Source organism: Notolepis coatsorum, assembly GCF_963971535.1.
Source record: "Notolepis coatsorum genome assembly, chromosome: 18".
NCBI classification, from domain to species: Eukaryota; Metazoa; Chordata; class Actinopteri; order Aulopiformes; family Paralepididae; genus Notolepis; species Notolepis coatsorum.
The window spans coordinates 52,460,817-52,477,218 of NC_140182.1; the positions used below are offsets into that span (position 1 = coordinate 52,460,817).

Genomic DNA, 16,402 nt, shown 5'->3' on the forward strand with positions numbered 1-16,402 from the left:
CATTGTATTAGCTTATGCTATATGTGTTTTGTTCTACCAGAGGTTTTCAAAATGGCTACGGTTGTTTTCTGTGTGTAGGGATAGAAGGTGTGTTTTTCGGGAGGGGGTGTCGGATAAACCCCTCCTTTACCCACTTGATTGGTTTAGAGGTTGTTGACCCTCCTGCTGAGCCAGTCAGGGCCAAGCCAGTGCTTGGCGGGGGAGGGGGGGGGGGGGAGGGGTATTCTACCGACTCCTGTTATGACAGGATCCGGTGGGTTTTCCCCGCCCGTTATAGCGTTGTTGCTATGGCGACGCCTTCCATGAGCTGGTGTCGTAAAGATGTCGAGGGTAGAGCGCAGGACTTAACCTGCTGCGCTCGTTTTTGTGTCAAACTTGAGTCTGTTGGTCACGTGTCTCACAGTTTACATATCTTTTTCTTGACCGTGGTCTCATGTGGGAAGGTGTTTCTGGGGGAATCTGGTCTTACACTCTGATTAAGAGGAGTGACTGGATTAAAATCATGTGAAAACACAGGGTTTTTTACTCCCAGCTGTGCAGTTAGGTCATACATGTGATGCCTTTTCTTTATTTTATAAAGAGTTGAATGTTCATTCATGGAGTTGATTGCATCTCGCCCCTCTTGTCGTTTCCCTGGGCGTCTTGGGGATTCAATATGGTGGTCTAGCCGGCCTATTGTTGATGTGGGTATGTCCAAACGCACACATAGTGCTGGCTCAGGATGTGCTTTGGCCGTTGCTGACTGGCGCGCCTCGTTTGCTTTGGTGAAACAGCGTTTTTATGGAGCAATTGGGATGGGGGTTTTTCCTCTTCCGACATCCTGTGTGTTGTCGATGGGTTCCCGTTCATGTCAGGGGATGATGACGGAATGGGTCTGGGCATATGGGAAGGGTCTCACGCCCTAGGGGTGGGCCGCCGGACGCGGTTCATACCGACACGTCTGGGTGGCGCCTTCTTTTTATGTTGGGATCAGACGCGCATATCTGCCCCTTCTCCTGGGGTTGGCAGGTCGGCGTGGTTAGGGCACGGGACTGGTTCTGGTCGCGCTGGTCCAGATCAGTGCACCCGTTGTCCGCTGGGGATGCAGATCTGCTGTTCTGGTACCCTGAGGGACTTAGGGTTTTTTCGGGGGGAAAAATGCTAGGTCGATCCGGGTGTCACAGGGTTGTGCGTTATGGGACCCCTTGTTGGTACCGAGTGCGGGGTGCTGGGGGCTGGTCTTCCATATTACGCTCTTCTCTTGCGTTTTGGCGCTGAGGAGCCTGTTGGGTGGGGTTAACCTCCTTTGGGATCCTGTGCTCCCCGTATCGCCGGGCCCGGTCCGGGGTGATGCCCGTTGACCTGTAGGCCCGGGATGGCCCTGTTGGGAACCGGAACGCGGGCTGCGGTGGTACCGCCGGTGCGTTTCGGGGTTTTCCTGAGGGGTTATGGGACCAACCGTTGCATGGGGTGATGCCTGGGTGGTTGGTTCTCTGGTGTGTTGCTGCAGTGTCAACTCCCGGTTCTCCGGTTGAGGGTGCCCCTGCACGTTCATGACGTCTGCTGATCGTATGGGCTTTTCTGTGGGCAGCTGTCAGGGGCCGTGTGGTCTACGGATCCCGCTCCTGACGTGCTGTTGAAAGCTTGGTTATGCGACAACGCCAGCATACGCCCCTTCCGCCGGGGCGGCTGTTTCGGCTGTCCTTTCTGGCGCCTGCCTCGTCCGCAGTTGTTCCAGGCTTGGGTTGACAGCCTGTTGCCTGGTCTTCCCCGGTGCACTGCCTGTTCCGTTGGTTAACTCTTGTGTGTTATGACCATGCTGTCTGCCTGTTGCAGGGCTTGTGTTCCAGGCGGTGTGCTGTTGAGGGGGACAGGGCCCGCTCGGCTGAGGGGCCTTTGTCCGAATACGCTGGCGATGTGAGGGGCGGGGTCACTAGGTGCCCCCCTGGTGGGGTCTTGATGCTGGCATCATGGACTTCTCCGGGCCCCCATTCCGGGGGTCCAGTCCCTTTGGTGGGTCTGGGTCTTCCTTCGCGCTCCGCTGCTACGGCCTTGCCACGGGGTTGGGTTTGCCCTTGACCCCGTGATTCTGGGGGCAGTAACGAGGTTGTTCCTCCGTTCGTTCCCGGGTGGCATGCGGGTTGTGCGTGTGTGTAGTCGTGGGGTCAAGCCACGGTCTGCTCACCCTGTGCGTTAAGTTGCTTGAGAGCTCTTCGCACGGTCGGGTCCGTCGCCTTCCCGTGAAGCCTCTAATAGGGGGGATACCCTCCATTAGGGGGGGTCGGGGGGGCTCGGCCCTCCCTGTTCTGATGGTTTTGGGGGGCTGTCAGCGGGGTGTATTTGTCAGCCAAGTGGCTCCGCTTGGCCTCCCTTGTGCAGAAGGCGAAGCCAAGCTGAGCCCTAACGATACAGAACGTTAGGTTATGACTATAACCAAGTTCTGTTAGTTAGGGCGATGCTTGGCTTCGGACGGCCGCTGCAGCCCTTGACCTCACCTTGTGGTGAAAGCTTGGGAAGGAGGAGAGCAGGTGACCACACACCTGCTTATGAAGGTAAGCTGATGAGGGGTGTGGTCAGACTAATACTGGTATTAGAGGTACATTTGTGGTTTATTCAGTACGCGTGCACGTACGCGAGATAGTGCAGAAGGCGAAGCCAAGCATCGCCCTAACTAACAGAACTTGGTTATAGTCATAACCTAACGTTAAATCTACGACTAGAAGTGAAAGTGAAACTATACACCGGTGGGGGCAATTAATTTACTCAAGTGGATTCCTGAACACAGAATGCCCCTGTTATCACTGACTGACTACCGCGGCAAGCCTAGGTGGAACTAAGTATAACTTAATTAATAAAAAATTATTATATTTAAAAATAATAATTATAATAATTGGCATACAAACGGGCACTTTTTTATGAGGGACAAAAGGGCAGGTGCTCGAGCACCCCATGGGCTCTATGTGTGCACGTGCATGGTGGCTATGGTTCTTGCTTGGAAGAATTAAAAATTCGTTTTTTATATCAAAGTCAAGTATGCAGTATGATAACTACATCTCTGATGTTTTTAACAAACCAAACGGTTGAAAATTTAGCAAGCTATGGTTATTTCAATAGTACATGCACGATAGACATGCATGTTATGAGTGGGCGTGCTCCACCAGTCAACGAACAATAACACTATGTAACAACCATCAAATGCACTCACAGCACACACATCCACACGCACACACTCACTTTAAACAAACAACTCACTGCAGCACCCACTTTACACACATTAGAACACCTAAACACACTTTATATTTATTGGTAAAGAATTTGCACTACAACCCATACCTCATTACACCTTACTGAAAATTGTACCTAAATTGCACCTCATCCCATTTCTGCTTTGCACTGTATAGTATATTGTATATTAGTATATTATATAGTATATTGTATGGTAACTTGGTTACTTCTACTCTGCATTGAACATTGTACATATGTACATACTGAACACTTGTGTCTATGTACGTGACTTCTATTTTATACTTGCTATACTTATTTTATTTTATACTTATCTATTTTTGTCTAGCACAGTCTCTGGAGCGTAACAGAAAGAAGCATTTTGTATAAAAGTATTCTGTACTTCTGTATGACAACTAATAAAGAAACTTGAAACAAGATAGCTGCCATGTGGCAACGTCGGTCTCCGTTGGCCAGCAGCACGGGTGAGTCATCTAGTGATATATATCTATGGTTTTCCCTACCATAGTGGTTATCCCGTCCTCCTGGCGGAAGGAGCCACCCACTAACCGACTAATTGACACCCTAATGTACCCACTACTTGGAGTGTGTGATTCAAATTAAAATGTTATTGGACGTTTCTTTTGGGGTTCACCCTCAAGTGCAGAGTGACATCACTCACAGACTAGCTATGTTTTCCAGGAAGACAAAAACCATAGATTTTCTTCAGATGAGATATAAGAAGGAAATTATTTTTGTGAATTTTTTGGCACATGAGAACAAAGTGCAGATAAAAGAGGGGAAAACATGTGTAACTTCATGGGATCTCTTAACTCATTGACCGCCAAGCTGTTTTCCCATCTCTACTCAATGGTGCCAGCATTATTGACCATTTTAGCGATGTTTGCGGACCCATCGTGTGTTCTGTATTATAGCTATGGAGACAATAGTATGGCTCATTTGACAGGCATTGTTCATAGTCCAACATTGACTAACCAGTTCATTTCTACATACTTTAGTTTGTGCGCTATTCCATGCTAAACATCGCCCCTTTCCAAAATAATCCAGTCTTTTTTCCTAGATCAAGAGATATGACGCGTTATATGCATTATGCCCAAATCATTCGGGTTGCTCGCCTGAAACTCCATATACTTCCAAATCGAAAGGTATATACCATATACATATGTGTCTTCACAAAATCATCAAGGGGGGGGGGGGGGGGGGGGCGGGCGTTTTACCTCAACACTGTGATCGGTACAAAAGCATGTTTTAGGTAAAAAAATAATACCAGCAGGTTACCTAAAATAGACCTTACCTCAGTCAGAAGGTACTCCAAAATGAATAAATCCCAGTCGTCCCATGGCGATTGCAATTACTCGTGCATATTGGGCATGGCTATCATACGGGAAAGAATAGGTCTGAGGCACCAAATTTCCGACCGATTGCTATGTCCTGATCCACTCCAAGGCGGAAGCAGCCGGAGGTAACTCAGTACTGGAAGACAACTGATATCCCCAGTTCAAAAGGTAGGTGATACTGCCATAATCCGGAAGGAAATTAATATATGTCATGCATGAGTGTAGCTGCAGCCATGTTATCCAAAACTTCTTCTGATTACTTTGTGTTTTTTTTTTTTTTTTTTTTAAGGTATGGTGAAATTGATGTTTTAGTAACATTGATGAGCATTCTAAAAGCAATTCTTAAAAAGATTCAATTTTAAAAACAATCTTAAATTGTATTTAACACTGTATTTTGTTTTGTTTTGTGTTTCTTTGCTTGCATGTAATTTTAGCCATCTTAATTGTTAGTTTCATTGTGTATTGTATGTTGAGTACTGACTTTTAATAATTCTGTTTTGCAATAATTGTTTTTGTATGTTTTTTTTTTGTGTGGACCCCAAGAAGACTAGCTGGTTGCCATGGCACCAGCTAATGGGGATCCGTAATAAAATCAAATCAAAAGGTAGGCGATACTGCCACTTGGCAGTTGTGCCAGGGAGACACAGGCAGCTCTGAGCGAGTGTTTAGGGGATCAACGGAAAATATCAAAGGATCCAAAAACGAGTATACTAGTTTTGGCGCTCAAGCGTTGGCGACGAAACACGAGTATATTCGTTTTTGGCGCCCAATGAGTTAAGAGTAGAACCATACCGCCAAAAATTACTTTATTGCCATTTATTCTGCTTTACAATAACTGGATAAACTATAGTGATGTGGGTAATTTGTGGATGATGAGAGCACCTCAGAACTGCAAGCCTGTTCTGACTGCACCTTGTCCTCAAGTCCCTTCACTGGCTCCCTGTCTCACTCAGGATTGAGTTCAAAGTCTCCCTGCTCACCCACCAATGCCTCTACGGAAACGCCCCCCTATACCTCAAAGAACTCATCACCCCTCACTCCTCCTCTCGACATCTCCGCTCTGGCCAGGCAAACCTCCTCCAGCGCCCAAGGACCAATATCTGCACTATGGGAGATCGGGCTTTTTGCTCTTCCGCTCCTAGTCTGTGGAATGCTCTCCCTGACTACCTGAGAGCACCACAGACTGTGGATGCTTTCAAGAAAGGCCTCAAAACTCACCTTTTTCGTAGAGCCTTCTGTTGACTTTTTATCAAATTTTTTGCTCCACACATTTTATGTTCTTTTACCAATTTCTTTTATCAGTTTTATTTATTCTATGTTTCTCTATGTTATTCTATGTTTAGTCTTGCCTATTTTTATATTCTTTCTTTCCTTTATTCTCGCTAGTTTTTAAGTTCTTTTAACTGTAGCGCTTTGAGATTTGCCCCGCAACTGTAAAGCGCATTACAAATAGAATCTATTATTATTATTATTATTATTATTATTATTATTATTATTATTATTATTATTATTATTATTATTATTATTATTATTATTATTATTATTATTATTATTATTATTATTATTATTATTATTATTATTATTATTATTGTGGGATGTCTCACCTCAGAGGACACCCCCATGAACTGCCAGATGAGGTATGAAGCTATATCTCTTTCTGTGTGGACTGTCATAGCTACCAAATGCCTCACAATATATGAAAATAACTGTTGGGAATTGTACATGGTACAATGGTACCTTTATTGCTTTTGTGCTACACATGCATTTTGTACACCAGCCATGACCTTTGACATTATTGTCCCTATGAATCCTGCATCATAGTTCCGAAGAACCCTCTGTGGTTTACTGTCTTTGTATCAACCCATATCTACATGTAGGGTCAGGAGTGCATTGTGGTTTAACACTTCGAAAGAGGCGCAGGTTGTTTCTGTTCCATAGCTATAGTTCTTGCTTTCTTCGCAAAAACCCTGTCTACCATACTTCCTTTGTGGTTGTGTATGGCTCAGTGTGTATGTGACCAACGATGTATACATATCTGCCTTGTACTAAATAAACAAACCTGTGAACCTGCCTTGGTGTCACTTTGTTCTCCACGCTTTTGGGTAAAACCATTCATTGATGAACTGATGTCACTGGTCTGCTGATCACAATGACAACAAATTCATAACAATAACAAACCATGAGTTACAATCACAGGGGCGACAGTGGCTCAGGAGGTAGAGCGGTCGTCTGGTAGGTTCCCGGTTCGATTCCGGCTCCTCCCGGGCAGTGTGTCGAAGCAAGACACTTAAACCCTATTTACTGCCTTCACCGTCAGTGTGTGAATATTTGAGTGAATGTGAGTCACAAGTTGTAAAGCGCTTTGGATAGAAGTGCTATATGAATGCAGTCCATCTGAAATGTGCTCTTAAGTCTGCTTTTTTCTTGTGATGAGCAGCTGAAAATGGAGGCCCATAAAGAGGTGAAGAGGGAGAAAAGTCCCAGTACAAGGCTAAGATGGAGGGTGATATGACACAGGGTGGCACCAGGTTTTATGATAAAGCATAAAAACCAGGGCCCTCATTAATCAACAATGCTTAGAAAGTGTTCTATTTTCGTTCTTAAGCACAGAATTTAGAATGTGTGTACGCACAGAAATATCGGGATTTATCAAACGTGCGTACACAGGTTCTACGCACACTCCGTGTTGATAAATACCATTCGCGCTCGTGCACGATTTTAAGTATTTGCATATAGCACCGCCCGTAATTAACCATATACGGTAATGAAACACCCCCATGAAATGTGGAAAAGTGGACTAAGCCGAGCGAACGCGTTATGGGAGAAATACGCGACAGGCTGACAGACGGTGATGTCGGATATGATATCTATTAACTTCCTAAATACCATTGCTGCCTGGGCAGCGCAAACACTAATAAAGACCGTTAACCACTGTTTGGCGTTGGTGTCATTAATAACCTGCTGGAATATGACTGCCTTTTTTTCCGTTTAGTTCGATTAATACCCAGGGATTAAAGTTCTCCGTAAATTTTCTACCTGCATATGATTTGTAGAGGCATACAATCGATTTTGATGTCGGTATTAGGTAGCCTATATAAACAATAATACGAGAGCATACAAGAACAATGAATCTCACTGCCATGCAGCCTACGCCATGTGTAGCCTGCCTATATGTGATCAATACAAACTTGAACTTGAATTCCATCATGTCTGTGTGCGGGAGCTCACAAGGCTGTTGTCACAATGTAAATAAAAACGTGCACTGAAAAGTTACAGTATGTAGTTGGTTGATTATTTGTATGACAGTCAGTAAACCCTTGCAAAAAGTATCCGTTTTATTTAATGAATTGAAAACATGCAGCATTGCCTTCCTCCCGGCAGCAACGACATGTATCAGGCGCATCGCAACATTGACTGAGTGGAATCCCTTTCTATTCACATAACTGCATTTGTGATGGAGCTTTGACAGCTACATGGGTGGTACAGTAACAGTCTATTGCTCGATCCATCTCCAATATCACAATGGACCGTGCCGGTGGCCAAAGACCCGAGGGTGGAGAGGTCTTGAATGTGCACGGGGATGGCATTTGTGCGTTTTGTTCCACGCTCCAATTTCAGTCTCAAATTGCGGTACAAAGGAAGGAGGTGTCTCGGGTATAGCGGACTCTAGTTAATATTATGTTCTCTCGGCAATTAGACTGACCCTCCTTCATTCATTCATTCCTATCTGCTATCTCTGAAAACAGTTCCCCACGGTCAGTGCACCCCATAGTATTCCGATAACCCTATATATAAACCATGCTGCATTCATTCGGAAAGAAAGACCTATTCCAAATGCTATATTTATAGGGTTTGACAATAATTACACTAATGTCGCTATTTTACAATTAACTATAATGAATTACGGGTCATACAGAACACGCCAGTGTTGAAACTAATGCACGGAAGCTTATTTCCGCGTTGCAATATTCATATTCGACCGCTGGGCGCCAGGTACGCATGGTCAGAGCTGTGCGTAAATATACGCACAAAGTCAAGCACACGTTCAAATTGATAAGTCACACACTTTGCTTAGAAATGATTGTACGCATGGGTTACGCACATATCTGTGCGTACACACCATTGATAAATGAGGGCCCAGGACAGAGGTACCAGAAGAGATGCACTGATAGACACAGAAGAGATGCACTGATAGACACAGGAGAGATACACTGATAGACACAGAAGAGATGCACTGATAGACACAGGAGAGATGCACTGATAGACACAGGATAGATGCACTGATAGACACAGGAGAGATACACTGATAGACACAGAAGAGATGCACTGATAGACACAGGAGAGATGCACTGATAGACACAGGATAGATGCACTGATAGACACAGGAGAGATACACTGATAGACACAGAAGAGATGCACTGATAGACACAGGAGAGATGCACTGATAGACACAGAAGAGATGCACTGATAGACACAGGAGAGATACACTGATAGACACAGAAGAGATGCACTGATAGACACAGGATAGATACACTGATAGACACAGAAGAGATGCACTGATAGACACGGAAGAGATGCACTGATAGACACAGAAGAGATGCACTGATAGACACAGGAGTGATGCACTGATAGACACAGGAGTGATGCACTGATAGACACAGGAGAGATGCACTGATAGACATGGCAGAGATGCACTGATAGACAGAGGAGAGATGCACTGATAGACACAGGAGAGATGCACTGATAGACATGGAAGAGATGCACTTATAGACAGAGGAGAGATGCACTGATAGACACAGGAGTGATGCACTGATAGACACAGGAGAGATGCACTTATAGACAGAGGAGAGATGCACTGATAGACACAGGAGAGATGCACTGATAGACACAGGAGAGATGCACTGGTAGACAGAGGAGAGATGCACTGATAGACACAGGAGAGATGCACTGATAGACACAGGAGAGATGCACTGATAGACACAGGAGAGATGCACTGATAGACAGAGGAGAGATGCACTGGTAGACAGAGGAGAGATGCACTGATAGACACAGGAGAGATGCACTGATAGACATGGAAGAGATGCACTGGTAGACAGAGGAGAGATGCACTGATAGACAGAGGAGAGGTGCACTGATAGACACAGGAGTGATGCACTGATAGACACAGGAGTGATTCACTGATAGACACAGGAGAGATGCACTGATAGACAGAGGAGAGATGCACTGATAGACACAAAAGAGATGCACTGATAGACACAGGAGTGATGCACTGATAGACACAGGAGAGGTGCACTGATAGACAGAGGAGAGATGCACTGATAGACACAGGAGTGATGCACTGATAGACACAGGAGAGGTGCACTGATAGACAGAGGAGAGATGCACTGATAGACACAAAAGAGATGCACTGATAGACAGAGGAGAGATGCACTGATAGACACAGGAGTGATGCACTGATAGACACAGGAGAGGTGCACTGATAGACACAGAAGAGATGCACTGATAGACACAGAAGATATGCACTTATAGACACAGGAGAGATGCACTGGTAGACACAGAAGAGATGCACTGATAGACACAGAAGAGATGCACTGATAGACACAGAAGAGATGCACTGATAGACACAGGAGAAATGCACTGGTAGACAGAGGAGAGATGCACTGATAGACACAGGAGAGATGCACTGGTAGACAGAGGAGAGGTGCACTGATAGACACAGAAGAGATGTGTCTATCAGTGCACGGTGGCACAGTGGTTAGCACTGCTGCCTCACAGCAAGAAGTGTTAGATGTTTCTGTAATCAGCCAGTATCATCTCGTCATCTGTGTTCGTGAAGTTTCTGCGTTGTGTTTATGTCTCTCTCTGAAGTTGACCTTCTCATACTGGCTGTACAACTTTGTCATCCCCCTTAACACAATGGCGCCCGACAACGGAGATCTCCGTGTTTCGATTCCACCCGTTGTGGACAGAAGCACGGATATATCTGTGGCAAGTTGTTTTTGCTTTTATTCCATTTTAATAACCTATTCAAGGTCGCCGAGCGGCACTGCAGATGTGCCCTACTCTTTGAATTCGAGAAAGTGCAATACCGGCCAGATCCTCTTAGGGGCGCTATCGCAATAATGCAGTGTGCCTTGTGGCTGAACGGAGCATTCTTTTTTTTGACTTTCAATGGAGTTTTCAGTTAGCTCGATTCTGGATGTGCAGCATGTAGCTTGGATTACGTTTTGGATTGCGGATTTCACTATGCAATAAGGGGATTTATCATCAGCCAATGGACATATCGATCTACCAGATGGCGATCGATAACGGGGAAATGCTCGGGGGGATCCAACCGGCTCATGGTAAGATCTTTTTCACGTAAATTACAGCTCGATCGAGCCTTGTTATGATACGATACGATCGGCCTATGTGGCTACTTAGACGAACACGGTTATTGGTAATCAATAATAAGAAACAACGTCCCCCGCCCCCCCCCCCCCTTTCATGCATACATGCTTGAGGATCGTGCCGATCATATGCAGTTTGAGTTTTAACTGTAGCATCTGTATAACGGAAATGCCATTGGATATAACGTTGGTAACTATTAGCCCTTTATCTCGCCTTCCAGGAAATAATACTAGACCAAATGCCGTATAACGCTTATATTCCATAAACAAAGCCTCTGTATTGTCCTTGAAAAGCCTTAGAAGGAACTAAATTCATTATTCTAACGATCTCTCTCCTGTCACCCCGCTCGGTGGTCGTGCGGCCTAGCTATCCAAAGGCCTTCCCTGTCAGCCGAAGCCAGTGATGTCGTGGCACTCCATTCCCCCCCCCCCTCCCCGCAAGTGTCTTCGTGTCTTTAATCTAACTTATCCCGGAAGAAACTCACATCATAACGTCTTCTCCCTAGCAACGGGGGCCCGCCCCCTTTTCTCGTTACTACGTGACGCGCTGCCATGACAACTGCTCTTCACCTTTAGCATGGTTCTATCGATGTCAAACTCTCCCCATAGCTCTCTCTCTGACCAAACCTGCCTGCTCTCTCAGTGCTTATCTCGATTGTTTTTGTTACAAACCTGCTGACGACCTTGGCATTCACACACCCTGCTTGCTACCGTGGAGACACACACTGGCTGCCGGCTACTTTTAAGATCTATAGATCCGTCTGAGTAGATGCTGTCACCCACCGATATACATTATATACACATTGAAAAACATAGATTCCTTCACAAGGGAATCTCTGGGTCTCTCTGCTCAAGACAGCTCTATACATAACTTAACTACTACTGCATGCTCTAGATTCCGGATTGCTAAAATGGGTGGGGAGTGCCAGGCAATGCAGGTCAAAGGTTGTCACTCCTACCAAAAAGTGTGTGTTCATGTACCTGTAGTATGAGCAGCATTTGGGTGATGGGTGGGGGGGCAGTAGCTGCAGTAGCCAGGGTGTCCTCCAGGGGGAGTGTCAACAGCACCAGGTCCCTGAAGCCCAAGAGGGCCATCTGTCTCACAGTAAGCTCCTGGCCCTGTAGCATGCACACACACACACAGACTTGTGTAGACAGACTAACTGACGTTTTCACACATAAATTTACACATGTTTCTGTTTCAATGTGATGAATAACTAAATAAATGAGTTGGTAATTTACAGAAGGGGGTTCTTCAAAAATGTGTTTCTATCATGAGTAATAAAAAAAAATTATATAGGACACAAAATTAATTGTTCACAATTTGTTCATGTAATGAAATTACATAAGATATCAATATAAATGTATACGGTATACAGCACTATTGTACATGCTGTCATACAGAGTTTTATGGGTAGACTATAGTATGAGGTAGGATAGTTATGATTATTATTATGATTACTATGATGTGTACAGTGTAGGGCAGTTGTAGACAGTGAAAGCAGTAGGTAGGTATAAATTGAGTATAGGAGTTCAAAGTTCGTACAGCATGGGCCCACATGATTCCCATATTCAGGATAGCCCTGGTTGAACAGTAGGCCTGTGTGTCACCAGATCTAAAAGAGGTGTCACCTGCCTTTAGCAGTATACAGACCTTTCTGTTCATACACGGCTTCTGATTGTGTAATGTTGTAATCTGTTTAAGGGTGGTGACACTGTCAATGTTGGAGTTGATGTAGTCAACAATGGAGGAGGTGTTGGAGTCAATGTCAGTCCGTGTGTTGAAACTGGTTGCAGCATGCCAAGATTTGATAGCTAGTAAACATTTTATAGAAATAATAAACCTAACATTTTTAAAGGTGTCATAGATAACTGGGTCAAACCATATGACCACCAGATTCAGTCAAATCTTGTGAAAAACGCCTGGTAAACAGGAAGTGATTTGTTACTTAAATTTCCATCAAATCTGATTATGTTTGCCTTACAATAGCAAGGAGGCCTGTGGAGTTCTGAGTCATCTGACCTCATGGTGGTGCTATTCTCATAAAACTAAAGACATTCTACTCCTCAATAGCTTGGATTAGGGGCATGGTCAAAAGGTAGATTGAGACTTCGGGCCACCAACAGAAAACATCTGGTTCAGTGGTTTCCCTGCATCTGTCAGTGTCATGGATGGTGATGAGGAATTTTGCCAACACACTTCTCTCTTTCTAACACACACACACACACACACACACACACACAAACACACTATCTCTCCCTCGCTCTCTCTGTCTGTCTCTCTTACGAACACACACACGCACAATCACATACACATAGCCTTCAACTTGTACACACATATGCACACACAGCCTTCTCATACATACAGTATACTCATATCTTTCTAACACACACATACACACAGACAGCTTTCACTCATCCCTACATCATTCCCAATCATATCCATCTCTATGTCATTATCCAGATATCTAGGTACTGTAGAATAATTGGATGTCCCCCTCCCTCCCACTTGTGATACCCCACACACACCTACCATAGACAGCCTATTGTTCTCCAATACTTCTCTCTACCCTCCTCCATTGATCAACCCATTTTGTCCTGATCAGTCACCAACCATGTCTACCCCCTCCCATCCCTCCTAACTCAAACCATGCCCCCCCCCCCCTCCTCCTCCAATCGTAGACCTGAGCCATTTTACCCAGAGCACCCAGCTCTCACACTATAAAGACTGATGTCTCACTGGATTCTGGAGCTCTCCTGGGGACAATAATAATAATAATAATAATAATAATAATAATAATAATAATAATAATAATAATAATAATAATAATAATAATAATAATAATAATAATAATAATAATAATAATAATAATAATAATAATAATAATAATAATAATAATAATAATAATAATAATAATAATAATAATAATAATACATCTATCTTATATAGCGCTTTTCCAGGTGCTCAAAGACGCTTTACATGGGTAGGAGAGACAAAACTATGGCAAAACAAAAAACAGAACAAAACAGAACAAACAAGAGGCCATTGTCCTCGTTGAGTCATCCACGCTATAACTCTGTAATAAACCTGTGTTTACCAAGTCTATATTTGACTATCTACATTCATTGATTGGGTTAATTTCCCTCACAATTGGCATCAGTACGAACAGAATTTTCTTTACCCTGGCTAACCGAAACCTGTAGAACTCTAATGAAAGCAAGAGATGCACTGCTCAAACAATGTCTGAAATCAGGTCTGGCTACCGACAGGCAGAAATGTACACATGCACGTAATATAGTTACACAAACCATAAGAAAAGCCACGTTTTTTGTTTCCATCATTGAGAGTACAAACAAAGGGAAATGGAAAAAAAACTTGGCAAATCTTAAATAAATTACTAGGTAAACATATTCAACAGGAGACGAAAGCCCTTGAGCTAGAAGTGAATAACACTCTGGTTAAGGATCCCACGGTGGTGGCAAACACTTTTAATAATTATTTTATAGAGAGCGTATCTGATATTACTAGATTATTTGCACATCCAGCTGCCCAACCCTGTCTAATAGATGAAGACCTGCTCATTTTTAACATAGAAAATATCACAGAGACAGAAGTGAAAGAGATCATTGAATCTCTCAAGAGTTCTAAAGCTAAGGATGCTTATGGTATCGACACTAACTTTGTAAAAACTCATGTAGACGCACTGGTACAACCCATCACACTCTTGGTTAATCAGTCCATCAGTCAAAAAGCAGTCCAGTCAACGTGGAAGGCAGCCACTGTCACACCCATCTTTAAATCTGGGTCTAAACAGCAGCCTGCCTATAGTATCAAAGGTTGACGAAAAGTGGGTAGCAAACCAATTAACTAAACATCTTGACAAAGGCTTTACGCCACTGCATAAAATGCAGTTTGGATTCCGGGCGAATCACTCCACTGAGACAGCAAACTGCTTTTTTATTGAAAAGGTTAAACTACTGTTGGATAAGAACCCCTGTGTAGGTGCTGTGTTTTTAGACCTCAAGAAGGCATTCGACACCGTCAACCATGACGTCCTCTTGATGAAGCTAACATATTTTAACTTTTCTACAGATGCTATATCCTGGTTTAAGTCTTATCTGTCAAATAGATCTCAATGTGTTAATATTGAGGGTGTAAAATCCCATTACCTCAGCAGCCATGTTGGAGTCCTACAGGGCTCAATTCTGGGACCTTTATTATTCTCACTGTACATTAATGACCTCCCAGATGTTTGCCCTGATTTTAATGTTCAGATGTATGCGGATGATGCAGTAATCTTCACACATGGAAGGGACGATAAGAATGTCGCCGCCGAACTCACAGATGCACTGGCCAAGATACAAGACTGGTTAAAAAGCACATGTCTTAAGCTTTCAAAAACGTCTGTATGATGTTCTCCAAACAACATGCGAAACAAAATAGTAAGAAAGCTGTCATTCCATGTGTGAGGGCTGCTGCATCACCCAGCACAAAGAAAACAGCTGGGGAAAAAAAACACCAAGCGCCCTGTGATGCTGAGCAAATCCGGTGTGTTGCTGGAGGGAGTAGACCTGGATCTGGTAACCTAATTTAAATATATTGGGGTCGTACTGGACCCCAACCTTACTTTTAAAAAACATATCAAAAAGATAACTAACACCATAAAATGTAGCCTACAAAATTTCAAACAAATCATTACATCCGATGCTGAAAAATCCTACCTCCACTGCATGATTTTATCTCACATCGAGTATTGCTTCACAAATTGGTCATTTGTTGGTGTCACTAAAACCCATCGAACAGCTGTACAATAGAGCCATCAAGGTATTTGATATGAAACCACAGTCATATCACCACTGCACAATTTTAGAGAGGCACCGTCTTTTAAGCTTTGAAAATATTTAAAAGCACTTGTCTTATATACAGAGTATTGAACGGTTTGGCCCCTCCATCCCTGGAGGACTTTATTCTGAAGAAAAATAGTGAGCTTAGAACTAGGTCAGCCTCCAGGGGGAATGTGTGGTCCAACCTAGAAAGTCTACTTTTGCACAGAATGTTCTATCCATTAAAGGTTGCACTAGCTGGAATGCTGAACATTGGCAAAACCAAGGAGCTGATCGTGGATTATAGGAGAGGACAGCAGGAGACACACACACCACTGATGATAAACGGGGCTACCGTGGACAGGGTGAGCAGCTTCAAGTACCTGGGGGTCCACATCTCAGAGGACCTGACATGGTCAACACACATAGAAACAGTAGTAAAGAAGGCGAAACAGCGTCTCTACCACCTGAGACAGTTAAGGAAGTTCAGAGTATCGGGGAAGATACTCCAGTCCTTCTACTCAGGAGCTGTAGAGAGCATCCTGACCGGAAACATCACTGCCTGGTATGGAAACAGCACGGCACAGGACAAGAAGGCCCTACAGAGAGTGGTGCGCTCAGCCGAGCGTA

General features: G+C 44.1%; 1 protein-coding gene across 2 annotated transcripts in view; it reads right to left on the minus strand.

Moving 5' to 3' along the window:
* Window positions 1-16,402, minus strand: part of prr5l (proline rich 5 like) — a 117,233-nt gene that overhangs the window by 12,198 nt on the left and 88,633 nt on the right. The window contains exon 7 of one of the 2 annotated variants that reach the window (XM_084334832.1): window positions 11,930-12,067. The exons of the other annotated variant lie outside the window; for it this stretch is intronic. Within the exon in view, the coding sequence (XP_084190958.1) occupies window positions 11,930-12,067 (138 nt within the window). The remainder of the gene's footprint in view (window positions 1-11,929; window positions 12,068-16,402) is intronic. 2 annotated transcript variants of the gene reach the window in all.